The sequence below is a fragment of the Typopeltis vanoorti genome, chromosome 20 (genome assembly GCF_054136105.1).
Source record: "Typopeltis vanoorti isolate ZY-2024b chromosome 20, IOZ_Tvanoo_1.0, whole genome shotgun sequence".
Taxonomy (NCBI): Eukaryota; Metazoa; Arthropoda; class Arachnida; order Uropygi; family Thelyphonidae; genus Typopeltis; species Typopeltis vanoorti.
The window spans coordinates 17,109,496-17,132,114 of record NC_143568.1 but is presented as its reverse complement, the minus strand read 5'-3'; the positions used below and the strand labels follow the sequence as shown (position 1 = coordinate 17,132,114).

The following is a 22,619-nucleotide window of genomic DNA, read 5'->3' as shown; positions in this document are numbered from 1 at the left end:
ACACTTCTTCCTTAGGCATATAGTTGTGAAACGATTAGCCACTAGGTAATCATGTAGACCATGGTGTGATTCACATAAAAAAAAAATATATATATATATATATATATATATATATATATATACGCCCACAAATTGTATTCATTTTTAATGAATATATCCATTATCAAGTTTATCAGCTGCTACTTGCCAGAACATGTTTAGAATTTTATCAGTGAAGTCATCACAACTCAAAACTTAAAAAAAAAAAATTGAAATTAAGCTGCGATTTCTTGACTTATAAGGGGAACTAGATTTAATCTTATCTACATCTGCTTGTATTTAAATACAAAAATATAAATTGCTATCTTTATGAGGGTGTGCTGAAAAGATGTGATAATCACCATGAAGGAATTGAGCTAGAATCATGTAAGTTACACATTATTCTACATATTCCCCACAAAGTGACAGAGTGTTGTACACTTGTTACGACACTGCAACATCATTTGCAATCCTCTGAGAAAAAAGTCTTTCCCTTGCTACACAAACCAGTCCTCAGATGCAGATTTGAGTTAATCATCCAAATTAAATTTTGTTCCTTTCAAATGTTTCTTTAAATTTAGGAATAGGAAATAGTTCGATAGGACCAGGTCTTGCAGATAGGGTGGGAGAAGTGGACACTGAAAGCCCAAGTTGTATATTGTTGCTTGAGTTTCTTGAGCAGTGTGAGCAGGTGCTTTGTCCTGCAAAAGTAAGATGCCTCTGCTCAGTTTCTGCAGCATTTTTCCTTTAGTACCTCCTTCAGAGCTGTTGAATAAATTGCTGCTATAAGTTTCACCTCTTTTTTTGAGGTACTTGGTAAGAATTACACCATCCATATCCCAAAAGACAATGACAAGAACCTTTCCTGCTGACTTTTGGGTTCAGAACTTCTTTGGCCATAAAGAATCTTTGTGTCTCCACTCCATTGACTCTTGTTTTGTCTCTGGGTCATAGTGATGAAGTGATGTTTCATCAACAGTCATAATATGAGACAAAAAAATTGCACCTGATTTCACAAAATGACCCAAAATCTCTTGAGAAGACAGCGCACTTTCTTTCTTTTGGTCAGCATTCAAACATTTGGGGGATCCACTTTGCTGAGAACTTCTACATGTCCAGATGCTGATGGATAATGTCCCAACTTGTTCCCTGGATATCCCTATAGTCTTTGCAATGTTTTTGGCTGATATTCATCTATCATCAAGGATCATGGCATTCATTGCATCAATGTTTCAGGTGTGATTGCTGTGGAAGTTTTTCCTGACCTGGGAGCATCTATTACCTCAGGATGCCCAGGTTTAAACTTGGTCACCCATCTAGCAATTGTTAGTTATGCTGGGGCACACTTCCCTAAAGTCTCACACAAAGTTTGATGAATCTCGGTTGCAGACTTTTCTTGCAGCATGAAAAACTTGATGATGGCCTGCACCTCTGTGTCTTCAAATTTCTTCAAAACCTCTGACATGTCTTCTTATATACCATAAATGAAAAGTAATATACTATTACAATTTGAGGAAACATGGAGGTTAAAGGGTTTTAAGATATATTCTTTCTTGTGGTTATATCAGTTGCTTTAATATAATTTTTGTTTTAGGTGTTTATCAGAACTTTTTAGCCCCCCCCCCCCCCTCATAACTTCTCCATAGAACAATCAAACATTTCCTATTTGAACTGAGAAAGCAAGTAAACAAATAGGGTAAGGGAGTACACAAAAAATGAAATAAAAAATTAAAAAACAAAAAATACAGCATAAAAAAGTTACACTAAAGTTCAACTTTTGATTAAGTATTATGAGGTGAAATCTATAGTATGTATCTTTAAAAAAACAAACATTTTAACATTGTAAACTTACTTTCTAGACTCAGTACAATATATGATTTTTGGGATTCAAGAGGAAAACAATGTTCAAGCCCAAATGATTGCAGAAAGTTTCCAGTAAAATCACTAAAACCAAATATGTTGAATTCTTGGTTTAATACCTATTAAATTAAAATGAAAAGTATAATAAATCAATACATTTTTGAAAAATATGAATTACTCAAGTTCCTCAACATACATACAAGAAATACAAACGATTGCTTATTAACTCATGTTGTTGTTATTATTATTATTATTATTATTATTATTATTATTATTATTACTACTACTACTACTACTCAGGCATTTACATAAATCCAAAGAGTAACTTCAAGAGGCCCAAACCAACCATTATTCACACAATACCCATCACACTTATCCTTGAACTCAATCACAGACAAGACATAGCACTTGTGAAGGATTCTGGAAAATCATGCACCACTCATCAAGTATAAAATGTCTCTCCCTTCTGCCTTGCTGACAAACTATTATAAAATTTCCAAGGGGGGAGTGACCCAATGTTCGTGTGTGTTGAAAAAATTTCTCTACATCAATTTTATAAAACTCCTTTAGCAACTTATATATTCTTAATATATCCCCTCTTTCTTACATATCCACTAAACTTTGAAACCCATACATCTATCCTCGTAGAGAGAATTATACAGATACCCACCATTATTTCGGTCCCTTGTCTCTAGATCTTCTTCTCCACCACTTCCTCATCTACAAGGAACGTCAGCAACTACCTTATCAGTGTTTGTCAATGTTCTTTGACACCAATGAGCTGTTTCAGCCACTTTTGCAAAATGTCCTCATCTCCACAATTGTCCCCAAATCCCAAGTCCCAATTTCCTGCAATCTAGGTCCATCAACACAGTACACAGCTTGTGCCTGTTTCATATGAATGTTTCACATAAAACAGTTCTGCATAACTTACACTGTGACATTAACCATTATCCTTTGCCCATACAGCCAATCCATTTAAATAACTCTATAGGATTTGATTTTTATAGTACAAAGACATCAAAGGTCATACTGCACAATGACACAGGTGATAGTAGTACAGTCACCCTCGACTTACGTCCGTTCGAGTTACATCCTTTCGAAGATACATCCATGATCCCCTAAGGGAATAAATAACATTTTTGGCTATACTTTTGAACAAGACTCAAGCATGCACAGTGGCAACAGTATTTTCAGCAGCAAGCTCCCTTGGCAGTCAGCACATGTCTTCAACCATTCCTCTGCTGAATTTGTATTTGAGAAATGGGTTATTTGTGTGTTTATCATTAAATATTTCATGATATTTTGTACAACATTGCCCCTGCATGCCCAATTAAAAAGCTTAGTGAAGAATCACAGAAAAAAGAGGCAGCAATTGATCTTTAAATGAAGTTTCAAGTTATGAAGCAACATGAAGCTGGTAAGCCCGTCAATGTGATCGAACATGACTTTGGATGGTCTCATTCTACAGTGACGACCATTTTGAAAAATAAGGATAAAATCGTCGAGGCTGGGAAAGGATCTGCTTCCATTAAATCGACAAGAGTGACAAAGTAAAGACTTGACTCCCTGGAGGTCTCAGATAATAATAATAAAACACAAGGTTCTATCGGTGATATGGAGAAGCTACTTGCATCATGCATTATGATTACGAATTCAATGCTTATTCTGGTTGGTTCATGAGATTCAAGCAGCATTCTGCACTCCTAATGTGAAAATGTATGGGAATCTGTAAGTGCTTAGAAGGCTGCCAAGGAGATTGTGGAAAAATTGGATAAAATTATTAAGGAGGAAAATTATTTGCCCCAGCAAATATTTAATATGGATAAGACGTCCTTGTTTCAGAAAAAAAAAATGCCCTAGCTGGCAATTCATCCACAAAAACTGTATAAAGAGGGTATGAGTAGGGGAGTGAGAGGCAGGTTTTTTTCGTGCAGAGTTGTGAATGATTGGAATGCCTTGCCTAAGAGTGTGGTGTCTGCAAGGAGTTTGAGTATGTTTAAGACATGGTATGATGAGATGTGTGTGTGATAAAAGGACCTCCCAGATGAGTCTTTGACTCCATGAGGGCTTGGGTAATAATAATAATAATAATAAGCTAAAATCTATGCCTGGTTTTAAAGGTCTTAAAGACCATGTTACGATTCTGTTAGGGGGTAACGTGGCTGGATATAAACTGAAACCATTTGTGATACGGCTCAGTGAGAATCCACGAATTTTCAAAAACATTAGGAAGCATACTCCCAGTTCATTATTGGAGCAATAACAAGTCTTGGATGACTCAAAAATTGTTTGAGGATGCCTTAATCAACTGAATTATGGAATATGCAAGTGAAATGGAAAGTTATTGTGTCAAAGAAAATGTAGAATTTAAAATTTTATTAATTCTAGTAATGCTCCAGGTCATCTGGCTTATACGTCTTAAAGCGGTGATCTTCACCAACTTCAAGGTTTCTGCCTCCAAACACTACTTCATTGATCTACCCGATGGATCAGGGAGTTCTTGCAATGTTTAAGGCTTATTATCTATGGAGAACTTTTTCACCAGCCAGTTCTGCTACTTAAGGAAATGACCAGACTCTCATGTAATTCTGTAACACATTAATATTTATCATGCTATTAAAAATATTGCTGTGGCTTGGGACGAAGTGACCTCTCAATGTATGAGTGGTATATGAAAAAAGACATTAAAAAGGTTTGCGCATGATTTTCGAAGTTTGTAATAGTGAGCCTAGCAAACAATCTGAATCTCGAAGTGAATGATGATGACATAATTCAACTCATAGAAAGTTCCCTGAAGAGTTGACCACTGAAGAATTATTCGAATTGTTCCTCCGATTCAACTAATTCTTCGTTGGTCAACTCTTCAGGGGAACTTTCTATGAGTTGAAATGTCATTATGTCGTGTAGAAGAGGAAAACTGAAAAGGAAGAGGGAAAATAGGTAGCTAAACAATGCACAGTGAAGGGTCTTGCGGAAATGTTCTTTGCAGTTAGCGATGTTCTCAAAATGGCTGAAGACATGGACCCCAAATGTTGAATGCTACTTAATAATAGAAACGAAAATACATGATGCGCTTGCTTGCTATGAACAAATTTATGATGAAAAGAAGAGGAATAAGCAAAACACATCGGACATTTTCATCAAAAAAAACAAAAGTTACACCAGAAGAGCTGCAGCCTGGTCTTTCACACAGGGAAAATAATGAAGATGTGATTGTGGAGGAAGATTTGGATGATTATGCTCCTGTTTTATAGTGGCAGTAACATACAGTACAGTTTTATAATAAGGTTTAAAAATTAAAATGGCAGTATACTTATTAGGGTTAAGTCCCTAACCCTTATAACTTTATTGATTTAATATATCGACTAACGTCCAATTCGACTAACGTCCTGCCGGATGGAACAGAACCTGGATGTAAGTCAAGGGATGACTGTATATATATATATATATATATATATATATGGTAAACAGTTAGTAAGACAATCACAAACATATATGCCCATGTTAGGATTCGAAACCACAGACTCTACAGGATCTCAACATCACCTTTATTAACTACAGCTGTAATAATCATTGCATCATCATAAACAAACAACTGGATACAACACTAAAATCATTCTCCAGATCAAAGTGCTTTAATATACAAATTAAACAGCTGCAGTCCAAGTACCAACTTTTGATATAAACCATTACTAGTCATCAACTATCTTCTTAACTATATTCCACTGTATACTACTCTATAATGTTATTCCATCAGCTATGCGATTATACTTATCATGATCTCATATCCATTCTGATTTGCTCCAATTTCTATAACAGATTTATTATTATTATTACCCTAAGACCATGGAATGCTTAAGAGTTAAAAGCTGTATAACTGAGAGGAGACCTCCACATAGCCTTTAAAGGAATGTGGAGAACCAAACAGAGCTTCTGACCTAATGTCCAATCCTCACCTTCTCGTAGCACCCCGTTAAGTATCTACCTGGATACTGCAGGAAAGAGGATGAGTTGGCAATTTGGGATTTAGCCAACCAAATTGTATTCTTACTGGTTTAAACCAGAATATAAAATGATGATACAACATGACAGAATTTCCTGCTAGTTGGGATGTCGCCTGGTTAAACAAGGCTCCTGTTGTTTTTGGCAGGGAACCAGGGTGAACAGCGAAAAGTCAGCTACTGGAACAAATCCTGAAACACACCCCAAACTCAACATCACCAGAGTTCAAGATTGGTACTGTTAACATAAGAAGTCTGAATCGCAGAGTTGGCTGAGGAATTGGATAAGTACCAGATCGACATAATAGGTGTGACTGAAACAAAAAAAAAAAGGCAAAAACTGGTTAAGATCTTTCTAAACAGTAAATACAAAATTCTACATTCAGGCAATATTCAGCTTTTTCCATGTTAAAGAAAACTGAAAAAAAAACTTTACTCCACAGATGTTCTTGCTTCAGGAATTCATTTTTTATACAAGTTTCTAAACTAACCAAATATCTAAAGTTTAGTGATATTTATGAAAGCCACAATGTGATTGGAGAGAAGATCATTGCTTTCTAAATACCAGAGAATTCTGGCATTAACCTTTTCACTACTATATTACAAAGACAACTGGTCAGAACATTAGGTTGATAATTATTTGCTTATGTTGGATCCTTTCCTGTTTTGGGATAGAAATGACAACTGACTTATGCCAAGAATCCAGAAACTCTTCCTCTGAGTATTCTGTTGCGTGTTAAAAGAAGGAGATCCATAGAAGATGATGGTAGATGTTTTAATGTTTCATAATGGATGTCATCAGTCTTTTAAGTTCCTCCTTAACAAACAGCTCATTGTATGGCTCAAGTCTATTGATAGCTTTGGAAATTGTAACAATACAAACAGTGTGTTCTACATCTACCTTTCATTTTCCAGATTGGATCCAAGATTGTTTTTAACTCTGAGATCTCACATAATGTAGTTTGGCCTGAGCACACTTAAAAGCTACTAAGTTTAATGTGGTGGGGGTAGCATCTACAAAATATACCCCGTGCTCTGTGTTGATTTTTTTTTTTTTTTTTTTTGGCCACCTGGCATTCTGGGTTCCACCAAGGCTTTGGAGAGAGTGGAAATCAGGAAGATGTTCTTGGAATGGAAACTGCTGCTGCTGCTTGGACAATGCATTCTGTTACATACTTTACTGTTTCACTGATGGGTGTTTGAATGACATTTCAGCATTAACTGATGGAAAACATGTTCAGTCAGCCTGGTCCATTTTCCATATGAACATTAGTGTAGGAGAACATGGGTCCTATGAAGACATTGTGCAAAGAACAGGAGAGTGATCACTTCCATACATGTTCTCTTCAACATCCCACATGAGCAGTGGAAGAATGGAATGGGAGAAGATTGCAGGAGCATTGCAGAATATTAGTGGTCAGGCATATGTAAGAAAGTATTGAATCTATTATTCAAAAGGGAGAGGTCATTACTGTCAAGAATTCATTCAATGATTCTATCCTATCAGTGGTCCTAACAAGCACTTAAGCACCCACAACTTTTCCAAGTATTCTTGGACTTTGCAACCATAACTCGAGGATAAGGTGGTTAGCTTTATGCCTCCCGGTGTGTCCTATGTGTAGATGTGTGTGTGTTCATGGGACTGGTTTGCCTGTTCTGGGGGATGAAAAACCCAAGTTTCTGGGTGAAAAAAAAACCCTACCTCTGTACGAGACCAGCTAACTCACCTTTTGTCAAAAGAAACCAGATAAAGGTTCCTCATGTCACTGATGGGAACAGAACCCAGGTCTTTCTGACCAAAGGACTTTGTCTATACCAACTGAGCTACAGAGGCTTATTTCCTCATCTATTTGTGTAGGCACTGCCCCACAGAGTATTGTGATCATTAAAGTCACCGATAAGATGTATGGGTACAGGCAATTACAAAATAAAGTTATCATAAAGTTATCAAAAGATTGATTTCATTTTTACATGGCACCTGGTGGTAAATAAGTTGAACATACTGTAATAGGAAATCCTACAAATAGGCAAACTGCTATTGCTTCCAGAGCAGTATTAAGCTGAACATGATGGAAAGGAGTATGACTGCCCACAGGACCACCTCCAGTTCTGTCCTTGCATTCAACAGTGAAATTCCTTAAGGTAAAGTCCTCATTGGGTCTTAAGTATACTTCCTGTAGACAGAAACATAAAGGTTTGTGTTTCTGCAGCAAAATCTTCATATCATCAATATTCTAGCGAAACCCATGACAGTTCCATTGTAAAAATTTTTTTATTGTTTTGGCTTTATAGACTTGTCTGGTTTTCAGGAGGTTGAGGCCTTATCTTTTGTCAGATTTACATTTATCAATTGCTTTTGGGAAGTATGAATATCCAGTATCCATCTCTTCCTCTACAAGTTTAATTGACTTTTGGTGGATATCACATATCCATAATTTCTGTGTGTGTGTGAGGGATATCTTTGCATTAATTTTTTGGACTATTGCTTCCAGCTTTCCAACTCAAGCATATGCACCGAACTTATCACCAAAGTAATCCTCACTGGTGTGGAAACATACATTCCCCACACATCTCTGAACTGCCATCCTCTAACTATACCTGGCTCTCCAAAAGATGTTCCATGGCAATACAAATGAAAAATCAAGCAAACCACAACTGGCTCAAATCAAGAACTCCAATCTCCTTCAATACTTATACCAAAGCTCGAAACAGATGCAAGAAAACTATCAAGGCTTCCAAAACAGAATTTGAATGGGCAAAAAGCAGGAAACTTGCAGCCTTGCCTGCCAAAATGGCAGCCGTGCCTTGTGAAAGCAATTGGTCTCAACTTTTTCCCAACACTATTTCCACCCCTATCATGCCCACATGGTGCTATTGCATCATCACCCATAGAAAAAGCCAATCTCCTGGCTTCACACCTCACTTCTAATGCATACACAGCTGACATTTGTAAATGCCCCCCCCCCCCCCAACCATTCCAGATGCCAAACATACAATATATATTCTTTTCCTTTTGCCGGAAAGAGGTGAGGAAAATACTGTCCAAATTAGATAGACACAAAAAAGTCTCGTGGCCCCTGATGGTGTTCCTCCAATTGTCCTGAAACATAAAGGAGGTGCACCTGAACTGACTCCTATGTCGCCTGTATATACACCCTTACTCCACAGCCTGGAAATTGGCCTATTTCAACCCATTCCCAAGAAGTGCAACAAATCACTGCCATCTAACTACTGCCCTATCTCACTCACCTCAGTCCTCTCTAAAGTAATAGAAAAAATCACCACTTCCCAACTCTTAAACTGCCTTGAAGGCACCCAGCTAATAAACAACCACCAATATGGATTTTTTTTTTGCTGCCAATCAACAGGAGATCTACTCACATATATCGCTGGACAAATGCCATGGAGATGTTTGGTGAATCTCATCTAGGTTCTGGCACAAAGGCTTACCAAACAAATTTCCATTGTTTGGTCTGTCTTGGGACTTCTTAGTTGGATTGCCAGCTTTCTGTCTGGACACTATGTGTAATGGTAGATGGTTCCCTATCCTCACAATTCAACTAATGCCAGGGTTCCACAAGGTTCTGTCCTCTCACCAATCCTCTTCCTGCTATATATCAATGACCTACTTCAGTTGACCTCCAACCCAATACACAGGTTTGCAGATGACAGCACATTGCACTCCTCCCTTTCATTGGATAAATCTTACTCTATACAATTCACCTCGACTTACAGAACATCAACAACCACCAGTGTCCTCAATTTCAATCTCAAAGCCATCCTTCAATGGGGTTCAGGTAATCTCATAAATTTCAATGCTAGTAAAACCCAGTTGTCTTATTTCTCACAAAAAGAACCATTTTCTCCAAGTATTATTTTTGACAACACCCAAATTTCCAGACAAAATGAGATTTTAGCCAGCCTGGTTGGCCGAGTGGTTAACATATCCCCTCTCAAGCCAAAAAGCTGCAGATTCGAATCCAGCCGTGGGCATGGATATTTGTAATTGTCTGTTGGTGGTCGGTGGTAGATGGCATTGGTGTAGGTAATGGTAGTTGCAGTTGGTGTATTGGTGGAGACGGAGAGTTGTAGATTAGGTGCCCTCCCTTGATGAGTTTGGACTCCCTGGAGGGTGTCGCTTAATAATAATAATAATAATAATTTCTCTTCTTGGAATTACATTGACATCAAGTCTCTCTTGGCATAAACACATCACAACCAGGATTTTTCTTTTACTCATAATGTCACTTCATCTCTGAACAGCTCTTAACCTTATGCAAATCACAGATCCACTAGCTACTGAATACTGCTCTCACATATGGAGTGGGACCCTAAGAACTCCTTCAAAATTCTTGAATCAATACAGAGGAGAGCAAACAGACTAATTAATGACCTATCTCTTACCAACTCACTAAAAAAGCTAATTGGAAGTGTTTCGTGGAAGATCTTGACCACCCCATAGAACCAGTCCCTCCAAACCCTCAAGAGTATCCTGAATTCATAAAGATATTGAGAAAAATCTCCACCAAACACATCCCCTGAAGTTGCCGTGCAAACTACATTCCAGGCATTTCCAGTCACATACAAGCCCAGTATGCTAATTACTTACAACTTTACAACACCAACTCCTTCTCAGAGGAGACTATTCAAGCAGGAGAAAAATTATGCTCCAAGATGGTAGAGGAAAGGTGTTCCTCATGGAAAAAAGAAATAGAAGCCCTTGATATGGTAGTAGCAGAACGGCATGGAACTTTATCAACAGAATTAGGAAGGATTTCACTAAGCCATATGAGCATCCACAGGTAACAGCTAATCAAATTGCTTACCAGATGCTGCTGAATGGAAAATTCCCTAAAAAGCACCCAAAAAATAAGATACTTAGAACTCCAAGTGAGGAACAAAATATGATTAACTCAGATTTCACCATCATTGAACTCAATGCTGCCATAAGCCTATTAAAAGCTAGAAAATCTGCAAGCCTTGATGATATCTGTAATGAACAAATTAAACATTTTGGATCCAGGACTAAAGAGTGGTTATTAAAACTATACAACATTTGCCTCAGAACCCTAAGGACACCAACTATCTGGAGGCATGCTAAAGTGGTGGCCTTCCTGAAACCTCCAACTGAAGCAAAAAATTACAGACCTATATCACTACTCAGCAACCTCTTGAAACTCTATGAACGATTAATTTTGAATAGGCTACAACCCATAATTGAACCCCATTTGCCATGGAAGAACATTTCCATGGCAAATGTTCTTAGAAAAAACGAAGGCAAAAGTGAATACAAGAAACAACATACCTCCTCCAAATGGGGTACAGACCTTAGCACACTGAGATCTTCTGCCTTGGCCCTTTGCTATTCTTCTGTTGAATATACCTGGCCAGTATAGTCCAGATCCTGCCACTGAAAAACTTGACCTGGCATTGAATGAAAGCTGCAGCTTAATTATAGGATGCTTGAAACCAACATCACTAAAAGACCTGTATACTTCGGCTGCTATTTCCCCCTTCAATTCGAAGATCTGCATTCTTAGCTGATGAAAGAAGCAGACAACTGAACGTCACTAACTATTCGGCCAGACCACAGTGCCTCAAAGACCAAGATCCCGACATAGCTTCCTAGCAACTGTTGAACCACCTAAAAACCCTCCAGAGACAAGACTTCAACAGTGGCTTACACTATATCCTGAGAATAATACTGGTATTCCAACAGCCGAACATCTTCCATGTGGTGCCCACTTGGTCTGGAATACTTGGAAAAGTTTCAACAGACTTCGAACAACAGGAAGCTGCAAATAAAACCTCATCAAATGGGGCTACTTCAATGGACCAGATATTGTAAGTGTGGGACAACCCAGTCCATGGAACACCTTCTTTCTTTTCCCTTTCTTCAATCACCTTGCACAAAAGAGGACCTTATATCCTGCACAGAAAGAGCAGTTGACTGTGCAAGATACTGGAGGAACATCTTCATATTTTGCCTATTATTCCCTGTATAATTCACCTATCAAATTTGAGCTGTTTTCATTTGTAATGTATCCTAATTTGTTGTAAATAATGTTGTACCACTTACTACTGTACCACTTGTGTTTGGATACGAAATAAATAACCAACTCACTCTTCCCACTTTCATACAGACAGTTGGTTTCTGCAATATGTGTATTCTATAAATATTTCCATGGCAAATGTTCACCTGAAATAGCATCAATAATTCTCTACTTAGTATGAAGCTTGCTGGAACATGTGCAGCTGCTGCTCAACATCTCTTCACAGTGCACCTTGAAATCCACATAACAAGTTTCTTTTCCTCCTCCTCCTTCATCCCTGCTACTGCTGTATTGTGGAACAATCTTCTCTCTGATGTTTCCCAAGGAGTACACAATATACAGTCTTTTAAATTAAATGTAAACAAGTTCCTCCTTTCCCAACACATTATCCATATATGGTACTAATGTACTATAGGTTGGTCAGCCAACCTCTCATGTATGAGCTTTGAAAAAAAAAAAGTATGCACATGTACAAGCTGAAATGGCATGCAACTCTGCTGTATAATTATTGGAATCAGGTGGGATCTGGTTGGAGAGAGAGTAATGTCAGGAAACAGAGCAGCATCGCCAACACAAGTGTCAGTTCTTGAACCATCAGTACAGAGCAGCAAGAAATCAGAGTGTGTATTAAACAACTGAAGGTAGACACATGACGGAGTATGAGACTTCTGTAGTTAACAAAGTGAGAGGTTGCAGGACGGAATGCAAGCCTGCCATGGAGGGATACTGCAATGGCAGGTTTGCATTAAATGTTGTCAACATTCATACTAACAGCTTGCATAGTCTCTTTAACACAATACCAAAAGGACATATGACTGTCTGACGTGTGATATTGAGCTTTCCAATGCAGAAAAAAGAGACTAGTCCATCTAGGATGATCTGGAAGAGACTTTATCTTTAGGACATAATTAAAAGACAATTGTTTCCTTCTAAGTGATAGAGCCAGTTCATCTAAGTGATAGAGCCAGTTCATTTGCTTCAACATAAAGACTTTTGAATGGATGATGTGTGAAAGGCACCAGTAACTATCCGTATACCCTGATGGTGGGTGGATCAAATCATAGCAGGTTATTCTGCTTTGTGGAAGGGAACATCAAGGAGATCCCATTCTGATATCACTCATCTACAAGAATTGACTATTTTATGAGGTTGGAGGTTTTCCCCCACTTGGTTAGACTATAATAAATTTAATTTAATCCTTTATCCAAGTGTAAGCAAACAAAGTTAGTGCCTGAAGTATCTTCAAGACTGAGGCAACTCGTGGTAAAGGTGGATCAAGCGCTCGCACCCATCTTAGTATCTTCCATAATGCAAAGCACATCTCCTTGCAGATATGTATAATGCTATGCATTAAGGGAAGGGCCAACACCCAGACCAGTTTCGACCTTTATTGAGGTCTCACCAGACCCACAGGTGGTGATACTAAGGTGGAAGTAATGGAGAAGTCATATTTACCCATACGAGTTGCCAAAAGGTGTCTCAACTTATTCTGGCTCCCATTGACGAGACCTCAATAAAGGTCAAAATCGATCTGGGTGGTGACCCTTCCATTAATGCTTACATTATACATGTCCACAAGAAGATGTGCTTTGCATTATGGGAGCTACTAAGAAGGGTGACGAGAGCTTGGTCCACCTTTACCACAAGTTGCCTCAGTCCCGAAGATACTTCAGGTGCAAACTTTGTTTGCTTACACTTGGACAAAGGATTAAACTGAATTTATTATAGTCTAACCAAGTGGGAAAAAACTTCCAACATCTTTCTCTAAATCCAGAGTAATTTAATAATAAGGTGTCTCACCTTATTATTAAATGTCTCACCTTTTGGCAACTTATATGAGTAAATATAACTTCTCCATTACTTCTACCTTAGTATCACCATCTCTGGGTCTGGCTCCCACTGAAGAGATCTCGATTTTCGGCAAGATAAGTACTTTGGTTTTCTTTCATTTGTTTTTCACTTTGATTTATTTTAATGGGTTTCATCCCCACTAGCAATGTTCATAAATCACTTTGATTTATGAACATTGCTAGTGGGGATGAAACCACCTAGTGGTGGTTTCATCCCCACTAGCAATGGTCTCTTTTAATAAGTATTAGGATTGCTTTTAGTGTAGTTAGTATCTCCATTACGGGATTACTTTTAGCAGTATCACGGCCGCCATTTATAGTAGCTCAAACAAACATTTGCTGGTGGTGTAGAATTATTTCTGTATCACAGGATTATTTTATTCTCAGTCTTACGACTGAAAGTTTTTTTTTTATTCCAATTAAATGCAGAGGTTATAATCTTTTTTCCACTTAAGATAATGGTACCAATTCCTCCAAGGGTGCGAACTCTAGGAATTGAAATTCCCAGATGTGAAGAAGTGAGACGAGTAACTAAGGTTTTAAAAGAGATAGTCGGCGCAAACAAGATTTATTCTTTCACCCCTTACAGCAGAGCGAAATATTTAATTGTAGTTAAAGATGTGGAAACAAGGGACAAACTATTACAGGGTTTTACTTTTGAAGGCAGCACAGTTATTTATGTAATGGTTAGGAGTCAGGTAAAAACAGTAAAAACCGAAAGATTTCTGATGGAATATATAGAAAATAGTAATGAAATTCTTATACAGACATTTTCGAAATGGGGTAAGATTAGTAATATATGAAAGGGTTTGTCAAGTGAAGATCCAAATTGGTTTTCTGGTGGTGTCTCCTTCACAATGGATATGAAGATACGAAAGTTCTGAACACCGCATTAACACCTGTCCTTTTAGAACTTTTGTGGAAAGAACTTTTGTGGGAGCTCCTTTAGGGCCAATTAGAACACCATATATATATATATATATATATATATATCAGAGAGGCATAATGAAGAGTTCCTGGATCTTCCAATTCAGTCTAGTAAAGATGCTTTTAAGCAACTACACTTGGTAAAATCACAAAAAATGCACAACCAAATCAGCTAGAAATTAGCCCCAAAATTCCAGATCTGCAGAAGCAACTTTTCCAGTCAAATACTTTTGATTTTGCATTTCAAATACAATGAAAGAACTTAATATGCAGACAAGATCATCAAAAAGGAAAGACGAATTAATAAAAAAATTAAAGAAAAGAACTACAACTAAAAGAAAAAGAAGCAATAAAAAATGTAAAGAAGGAGAAGGCTGTGGATCATCAAATGAAAACTCTCCAGACTCAGAAGAGTTTATGGATTATGAAGTTGACTTTCAAAAAGTCAAAGTTTTTTTCAGCACAGTTATCATCTACATGAAAAGGAAATAACTAGCTTCCAAATCAAAAACGATAGCCATGAAATTAAAGTAATGGAAAGCAACTGCAAAAAACTGAGAAGCAGGTTACAATATTGCTTCTTCACAGATTGAAGACCTCATTGGGTTCATCCAAAATTTAGAAGTTAAAGACTTACCAGTGACACTTCAATAATCATAGCATCTCCTTTCTGCATTGCCTCATTAAATGTACGAGGATTCCATAGGCAAATTAAACAAGAAACTATATGGAAACTTATGCTACGCCATAATATCAGGTTTTTGTTTCTCCAAGAAACATACTTCTGCAGATATAAAGATATAAATAGGTTAATAGAATCTTCCAAAGCTCCAATAAGAAAGAAGTGGATATTTGGAAGATTCAACAGGGCTGGAGTAGGAGTTCTTATTCTTGCCCCCCCCCCCCCACTGCTTGGGTCATTCTTTGTAATATCCAAAGGGATACAGAAGGGAGAATCTTGACAACTGACTGGAAATACTCTGTGGATGTGTAGTAAGGTTTATAAATGTTTATGCTCCATCCAATGGAACAGTTAGACAAAAATTCTTCCAGGAATTGGAGCCATATTTATATGGTGCCCACTACATCATAGCAGTTGGAAACTGGAATTGTATTGAAAATCCCACATTAGACAAAATAGGAGGACACCCCAGGAGTGGAAAATTGGGATATGCACAGTTAAAAACATGTCTTGACAATGCTCAACTAGTAGACATATGGAGGATTCATAATCTTAATCTCCAGACATACATGAATCAAGGTATTGGTACTCGTATTGATCAAATTTATATCTCTTCTTCCCTTATAATAGGATAATTCAGATAAAACATCTTGACATCAACATGTCAGATCATAATCCAGTTATACTTAAGTTCCACTGCATGGAAAAAGTAGAGATCTCTTCTAGACCATGGAGACTTCCACCAAATTTTCCGTTTGATTTTTTCAACTAAATTCCAGACCCTCTGTTTGAATTGGAATAATGTTACCTGGAATTGGAATATGTGGTTAAAATTCGAACAAGCAGTAAAGTAGAATATGATGGAATGGGGAAAGGAACAGGCTTTCCTCAAAAGGAAAAAGTTGAAAGACCTGTATAAAGAGAGAAGCTGGTTTGTAACAAACCAACACAATGGTAGAGAATGTAGCAACATCATTAGAAACATTGGAAAGGCAGAAATAAGTAGAAGAAAAATATTTTAAGATAAGAATACAACAGCACTTAGCAGATAGCCCTTCAGCTGCATTCTTCAATAGAGAGTTTACAAAATTTAGCAAAGAAAGGACTATCACTCAAATCTGTGTTGATGGAGAAGACATTTCCACCACTAAAAGGAGTCAAGGACATTTCCATCCCTGACTCCTTTCAAAAAACACTACAAAAATCTGTTTGAAGACAATAGTACCGTTGGAAATTATAATTCTTCGAACATTAATGGCTTTCCTGTTCATATCCAAATGGGCATGACAGCCCCATTACAGCATCTAAAGTTACCACAGACTATAAAGAATGCCAAACAAGAAAATCCCCAGGGCCTGATGGTCTAGGGATAGAACTTTATTGTGAGGCCTGGGATTTTATTCTTCCCATTATAGTTACACTATTTAATTCCTTTCTCTCATCAGGACACACACAAGTGAATTTGTAGTGAGCCATACTGTCCTCATTCCTAAACCTAATACAGATCACAACTTAATCAGCAGCTGGAGACCGATTTCTCTATCTAGTACTGACTACAAGATATTTTTCTGCATTATTAATAACAGGCTCAAAGTGGGGATGAAATATATAATTAAAAACACACAGGTGTATGGAATACCAGGCCAAGCAGTAGAATTTAATCTATTTCTGCTACATGATCTAATCCGCTTAGTTAACACGAAAAAGCAGTCGATGGCAGTGTTATCAGTAGACCTTACTCAAGCATTCAATAATAACAATCTTCTTCTTCTTCTTCAGATAGCACAATAAGAAGAAGAAGAAGAAGATTGTTTGTATTTTTATCTTTTCTTTTATTTCTTTATTCATATATTTTATTACTTTACAAGTTTTTGGTTGTGGCTTAAATATGCCCTTTTCTAGTTCTGTTACAAATTGTTCCCTCTCTCTATGTTTTTTCCTTCTCATTTTGCAATTGTACTGTTTCTTTTATACTCTATATCTTCTTCTACTGTTTTGGAATTTATCCATTTCAAGAATCACTGACAATTTGGCTAAATATATCCTAGAAAATAATAAAGAAAAACTTAAGGACAAATTTCACATTTTGAAACAATGGCGAAATGTGACTGTCAATCATACAAATCCAATCAGGAGAGTTCCTCTCTGGTAAACAGCTCCAACTGTGAACAACAAACAAGTGAGACAAGGAGAGAACAACCACCGGCAAGTAAGAGTCATGTGATCAACTTATCTAGCCACACCTTAAATAACGGCCAACTTGCACTACTGGATAAAGGCCTTAACTTCTCAATAGCACCGAAAACTGTGAATAATTTGGATTTTATATACCACATAGAAATAGGCATCAGGTCCCTTCCTACTAATATAGCTGATAAAATTTGATTAGAAACCAGCAATGTTCTGAATAATAAGAAAACTTTGCACAGCAATCTTACAAAAACAGAACTAGCAGCAATCAAGTCATTGAAAGCTAATCAAGAGATAATCATAACAAAATCAGATAAAGGTAATGCCACTGTCGTCCTTGACAGGCCAACATCCATCCATCAGATGAATCAACTAGTCGCGATAACAGCACCTATCAGCTTGTAAACTATAACCCAACTAACAGAATAAAGAAAAAAAACTGAGAAACTATTTAACTCCATCAGACACAGTTAAAAAACTTATACCCCATTACACCCATTCTCCCAGAATATATGGTTTTCCTAAAGTACACAAACAAAATGTGCCACTTCGATATTCCGATAGTTGAAGGAATAGATAGCCCTAATTATCACCTAGCCAAAAAATTAGCGTCAACACTCAAGGAGTCGGTAGGTCATTCCCCCTCCTATATAAAGAACACACAACACTTTATAAACAAAATTAAAAACCACATTCGGAAAAGATGATCTATTTGCCCGTTTTGACATTTCTGCCCTTTTCACAAATGTCCCAATCAATGACACAATTCTTCTCCTATAGAACAAATTTCTGCCCGACATTATTGCCCTCTTTGTCCACATACTATGCTCCGGTTACTTTGTGTGGCAAAAAAAATTTTACCTACAAAAATAAGGTATGGCCATGGGCTAACCACCCCCCCCCTAAAAAAAAATTGCTAACTTTTACATGAAAGCCTCTGAGAAAAGTGCTCTTGATTCCTTCACTCTAAAATCTACAGTGTGGCTTAGATATGTTGATGATGTTTTTGTTATCTGGCTACACGGGCCACAAACATTAGACACATTCTTTCGCCACCTGAACAAACAACATGAACGCACACAATTCACTATCGAAATTGAAAATCAGAACTCACTCCCGTTCCTGGATACGCTGGTCACATGTCTTCCTTCAGGCTATCTATCCTTCATGGTCTACTGCAAAACTGACACATACTGGCCAGTACATACATGCTAAATCATACCACCAGCCATCACAAAAATATGGAGTCATTAACACCCTTAAAAGCAGAGCTACGACAATTTGCTCTAATCAGCAAGCTCATCATTATCAAATTCCTGACATTTACCCTCAAAGGGTGTACAGGATATGATAGTACTACATGAAATATTTACATCATTACTAACTTCCTACCTACAATTTTCTGCCAAATCAATCTGTTACCTGTCAAAGCTACAACATTGTCAGATCTTATATTTATATATCTATTTCTAAGGCACTTTTTACCGTATCAGTCCACCTATATCTTGATCTTCCTCTGGGTCTTTTTCCTGCCAACCTGGCAGAGAACACTTGTTTGGCTAATCTTTCCTCACATATTCTGTTTAACACATTCGCTGCCATGCTACTTCGGCATAGCCTGTTCCTGTACTCCGAGTAATTTCACTCCTTCAAGGTCAGTACGGTAATCTCGTTGCCGGCGGTAAGCTTCATACGAGTATACTCATAGTTGGCTTGTGCAGAGCACATACCATCTATGAGTATACACAGTTTTGCTGCTAGCTCCACAAGCCAAGCATTTTCACTTCTTCAAGGTCAGTACGGTAATCTCGTTGCTGGCGGTAAGCGTCATACAAGTATACTCGTAGCTGGCTTGTGTAGCGCATATACTAACTACGAGTATACTCGTAGTTGGCAGCAAACATGTTAAGTGACCATACCACCTGAGATTAGCTCTGCTAACACATTCCTGGATGCTGACAATGTCAAGTTCTTTCCTAATATCCTCGTTTTTAATATGATATTGCCATTGATGCCATCTGCTCATGCCCCTAATCTTTCTCAGGACTCTCATATCTGCTGTCTCTAGTCTTTGGTCAAGTGTTTTACTTCTGACCCAGCTCTCAGATCCATAAGTTAAAATTGGTTTGAATACTGTCTTGTATACAGTTAATTTAGTGTTTTGACTAATTTCTCACTTTATTCCATATAAATTTATTCAGTTGACTTCCTACCATACCAGCTTTGTTGATTCTGTTGTCTATTTCCATATTTAATTTACCATTTTCACTAAAAATCGTGCCTAAGTAGTTGAAATGTTTTACTTGTTCTATAGGTTCTCCATTCACAATGCAGCTGATATTTTCATTATCTTTGTCTTGTTATTGCTGACCTTCATACCATATCTATCACAACAGTTATTCGATTTAGTCAGGGAATCTTGCAGACTTGTAGCAGATTTATTTAGAAGCATAACACCATCCACATAAAGCAAGGAGCTGATATTAACATCTCCAATTTTGATATCAGGTTTAATGCCACTTTCCTTCATAATGTAATCCATATAGATAATGAATAACAGAGGGGATAATGTACATCCTTGTCTGACACCAGATTTAACATTAAATCAACTCCCTGTACTTCCTTCAATTCTAACTGCTGACTTACAACTCAAATAAACACTAAGTATTGCTTGATATAATGATCCACTGACACCATACAACTGTAACATTTTGAATAGCTTCTCTCTTGGCACCTTGTCATATGCTTTTTAAAGATCTACAAAACTTAAATACAGATCTTTGTTATATTCCCATGACTTTTCAACTATTTGTCGTAAAGTGAATATCTGATCCTGACAGCCTCTATTTGGCCTGAATCCAGCATGGTGTTCCTCACCAAGCTTCTCTTCCACAATCCTTCTCAAGCGTTTCTCAAGTATACTGGCAAAAATCTTACCAGGAACACTCAGTAGAGAAATACCTCTGTAATTCTGACAATCAGTTTTATTTCCCTTTGTATATATTGGTACTATGAGAGCTCTATTCCAGTTGTCTGGAATTCGCCCTTCTGTCCAGGACCTCTGAACTATGCAGTGTAGCCACTGTAAAACTTTTATACCTCCATACTTGGGCATTTCTGGTCTAATATCATCTACTCCAGGTGCCTTTCCACATTTCAGACTTTTGATGGCTTTTTCAACTTCAAGCATGGATATGTATTCCTGATTGCATGCTTGGTCAGTGTTTTTATCACTGTGCTGTCATCACTGCTAGTTTCATTTAGCAATTTTTCGAAGTAATTACTTCGTACTTCGATGGTATCTTTTTCTCCAGTTTTTATATCACCTTTATCATCTCTAATTCCTTTTACAGCACTCTTTCCTCCATTTCTGAGCTTCTTCAACAACCTCCAGAATATTTTGCCACCTTCTTGATATTTATTTTCTATGTTCTTACCAAAGTCTTCCCATGACTTTTGTTTAGCTAGTTTTACACAGTGTTTAGCTTTCTTACATTTGTCTCTGTATTCTCTAAGAACACAAGCTGACTTATTTGACAGGAACTTTTGATATGCTTCCTTCTTTTCCTTCACTTTCTCTTTAACTTCCTGTGTCCACCAGGGTGTTCTGATTTTTCTATCCTTGCAGACAACCTCACCACATGCCTCTCTGGCAGAATCAATCAATGTGTTCTTCAGAGCTTGCCACTGAATCTCCAAGGTTTGATTCCTGTTCTCAAACTCTTTCATTTTTTCTTGAATAATGTTTGTGTATCTTAGTGTACAGTTCACATCTGAGAGCTGCTCAACTTTTATTCGCTTTAAAACTTTCTTACATGTTATTCTTTTCAATATGAAATTCAATTTTATCCTGCTCAAGACTAAATAGTGATCACTTCCAATTTCAAATCCTCTGTACACTCTAGTGTCCTGCACCAGAGAGAAAACATCACTATCAACAATCATATAGTCAATGAGACTTTTCTTATTCCTTACCTCTTCTCTCCATGTGAATTTGTGCACATTTTTATGTTGGAACATGCTGTTAGTAATAACCAATCCATGTCCTGAGCAGAAATCCAACAAGTATTTGCCATTATTATTAACTTTGCTCTTTTCTCCAAATTTTCCCAAAATATTTGTGTATGTCTGACAATCATTTCCTACTCTGCTATTCAGATCCCCAACAAGGACCAACTTTTCATTTTTCATTGTGTCAGTTGCTTTTTCTAAAGCTCAAAAAATTCCTCCACTTCTACCTTAAGAGAACCTTCTGTGGGACCATAGGCACAAATAAGTCTCATTGTCCAGTTCCCCATTCTCATATTTGCTCACATCACTACTTGAAATTGCCTGCCATTCAAGAAGATTAGCCTCGTATTTAGTGTTGAATACAATGGCTACTCCTTTTCCTTGATTGTCATTGCCCAAATATAACATTTTGTATTTATTGCTCAGAAAGAGCTCACCGGTTTTGGTCTTTTTTTGTTTCATTCACCCCTATTATGTCGATCTGGTACTTATCTAATTCCTCAGCTAGCTCCATTTCTTTGCCATTCAGGCTTATTATGTTGATAGTACCGATCTTTAACTCTGGTGATATTAAGTTGGGGTGTGCTTTCAGATTTGTTCCAGTAGCTGGCTTTTCACTGTTTGCCCTGGTTCCCTGGAGAAAACAATGGGGGCGTTGTTTATCTGGGTGATGCCCCAGCCAGCATGAAATTCTATCATGTTGTACCATCATTTAATGTTGTGATTTAAGCCAATAAGAATACAATTTGGTCAGCTAAATCCCAAATTGCCAGCCCATCCTCGTTCGTTCAGTATCCAGGTAGATACCTAACAGAGTGCACCACGAGAAGGTGAGGATTGGACATTAGGTCAGAAGCCCTGGTCGGTTCTCCACATTCCTTTAAAGGCTATGTGGAGGTCTCTTCTCAGTTATACAGCTTTGACCCTTAAGCACCCCATCAGCAAGCTCTTAAAAAAAAAAAAAATACCATTAGTAAAGTCCTTCATAAAACTTCATCAAAAAAGAATTTAGATTACAGTAAAA

The 22,619-nt window shown here is 37.4% G+C and overlaps 1 protein-coding gene across 1 annotated transcript in view; it reads right to left on the bottom strand.

Moving 5' to 3' along the window:
- Window positions 1-22,619, bottom strand: part of LOC150095256 (uncharacterized) — a 500,251-nt gene that overhangs the window by 210,722 nt on the left and 266,910 nt on the right. Inside the window, exon 13 of the mRNA XM_090410231.1 lies at window positions 1,871-1,997. Coding sequence (XP_090266357.1) covers window positions 1,871-1,997 — 127 coding nt within the window. The remainder of the gene's footprint in view (window positions 1-1,870; window positions 1,998-22,619) is intronic.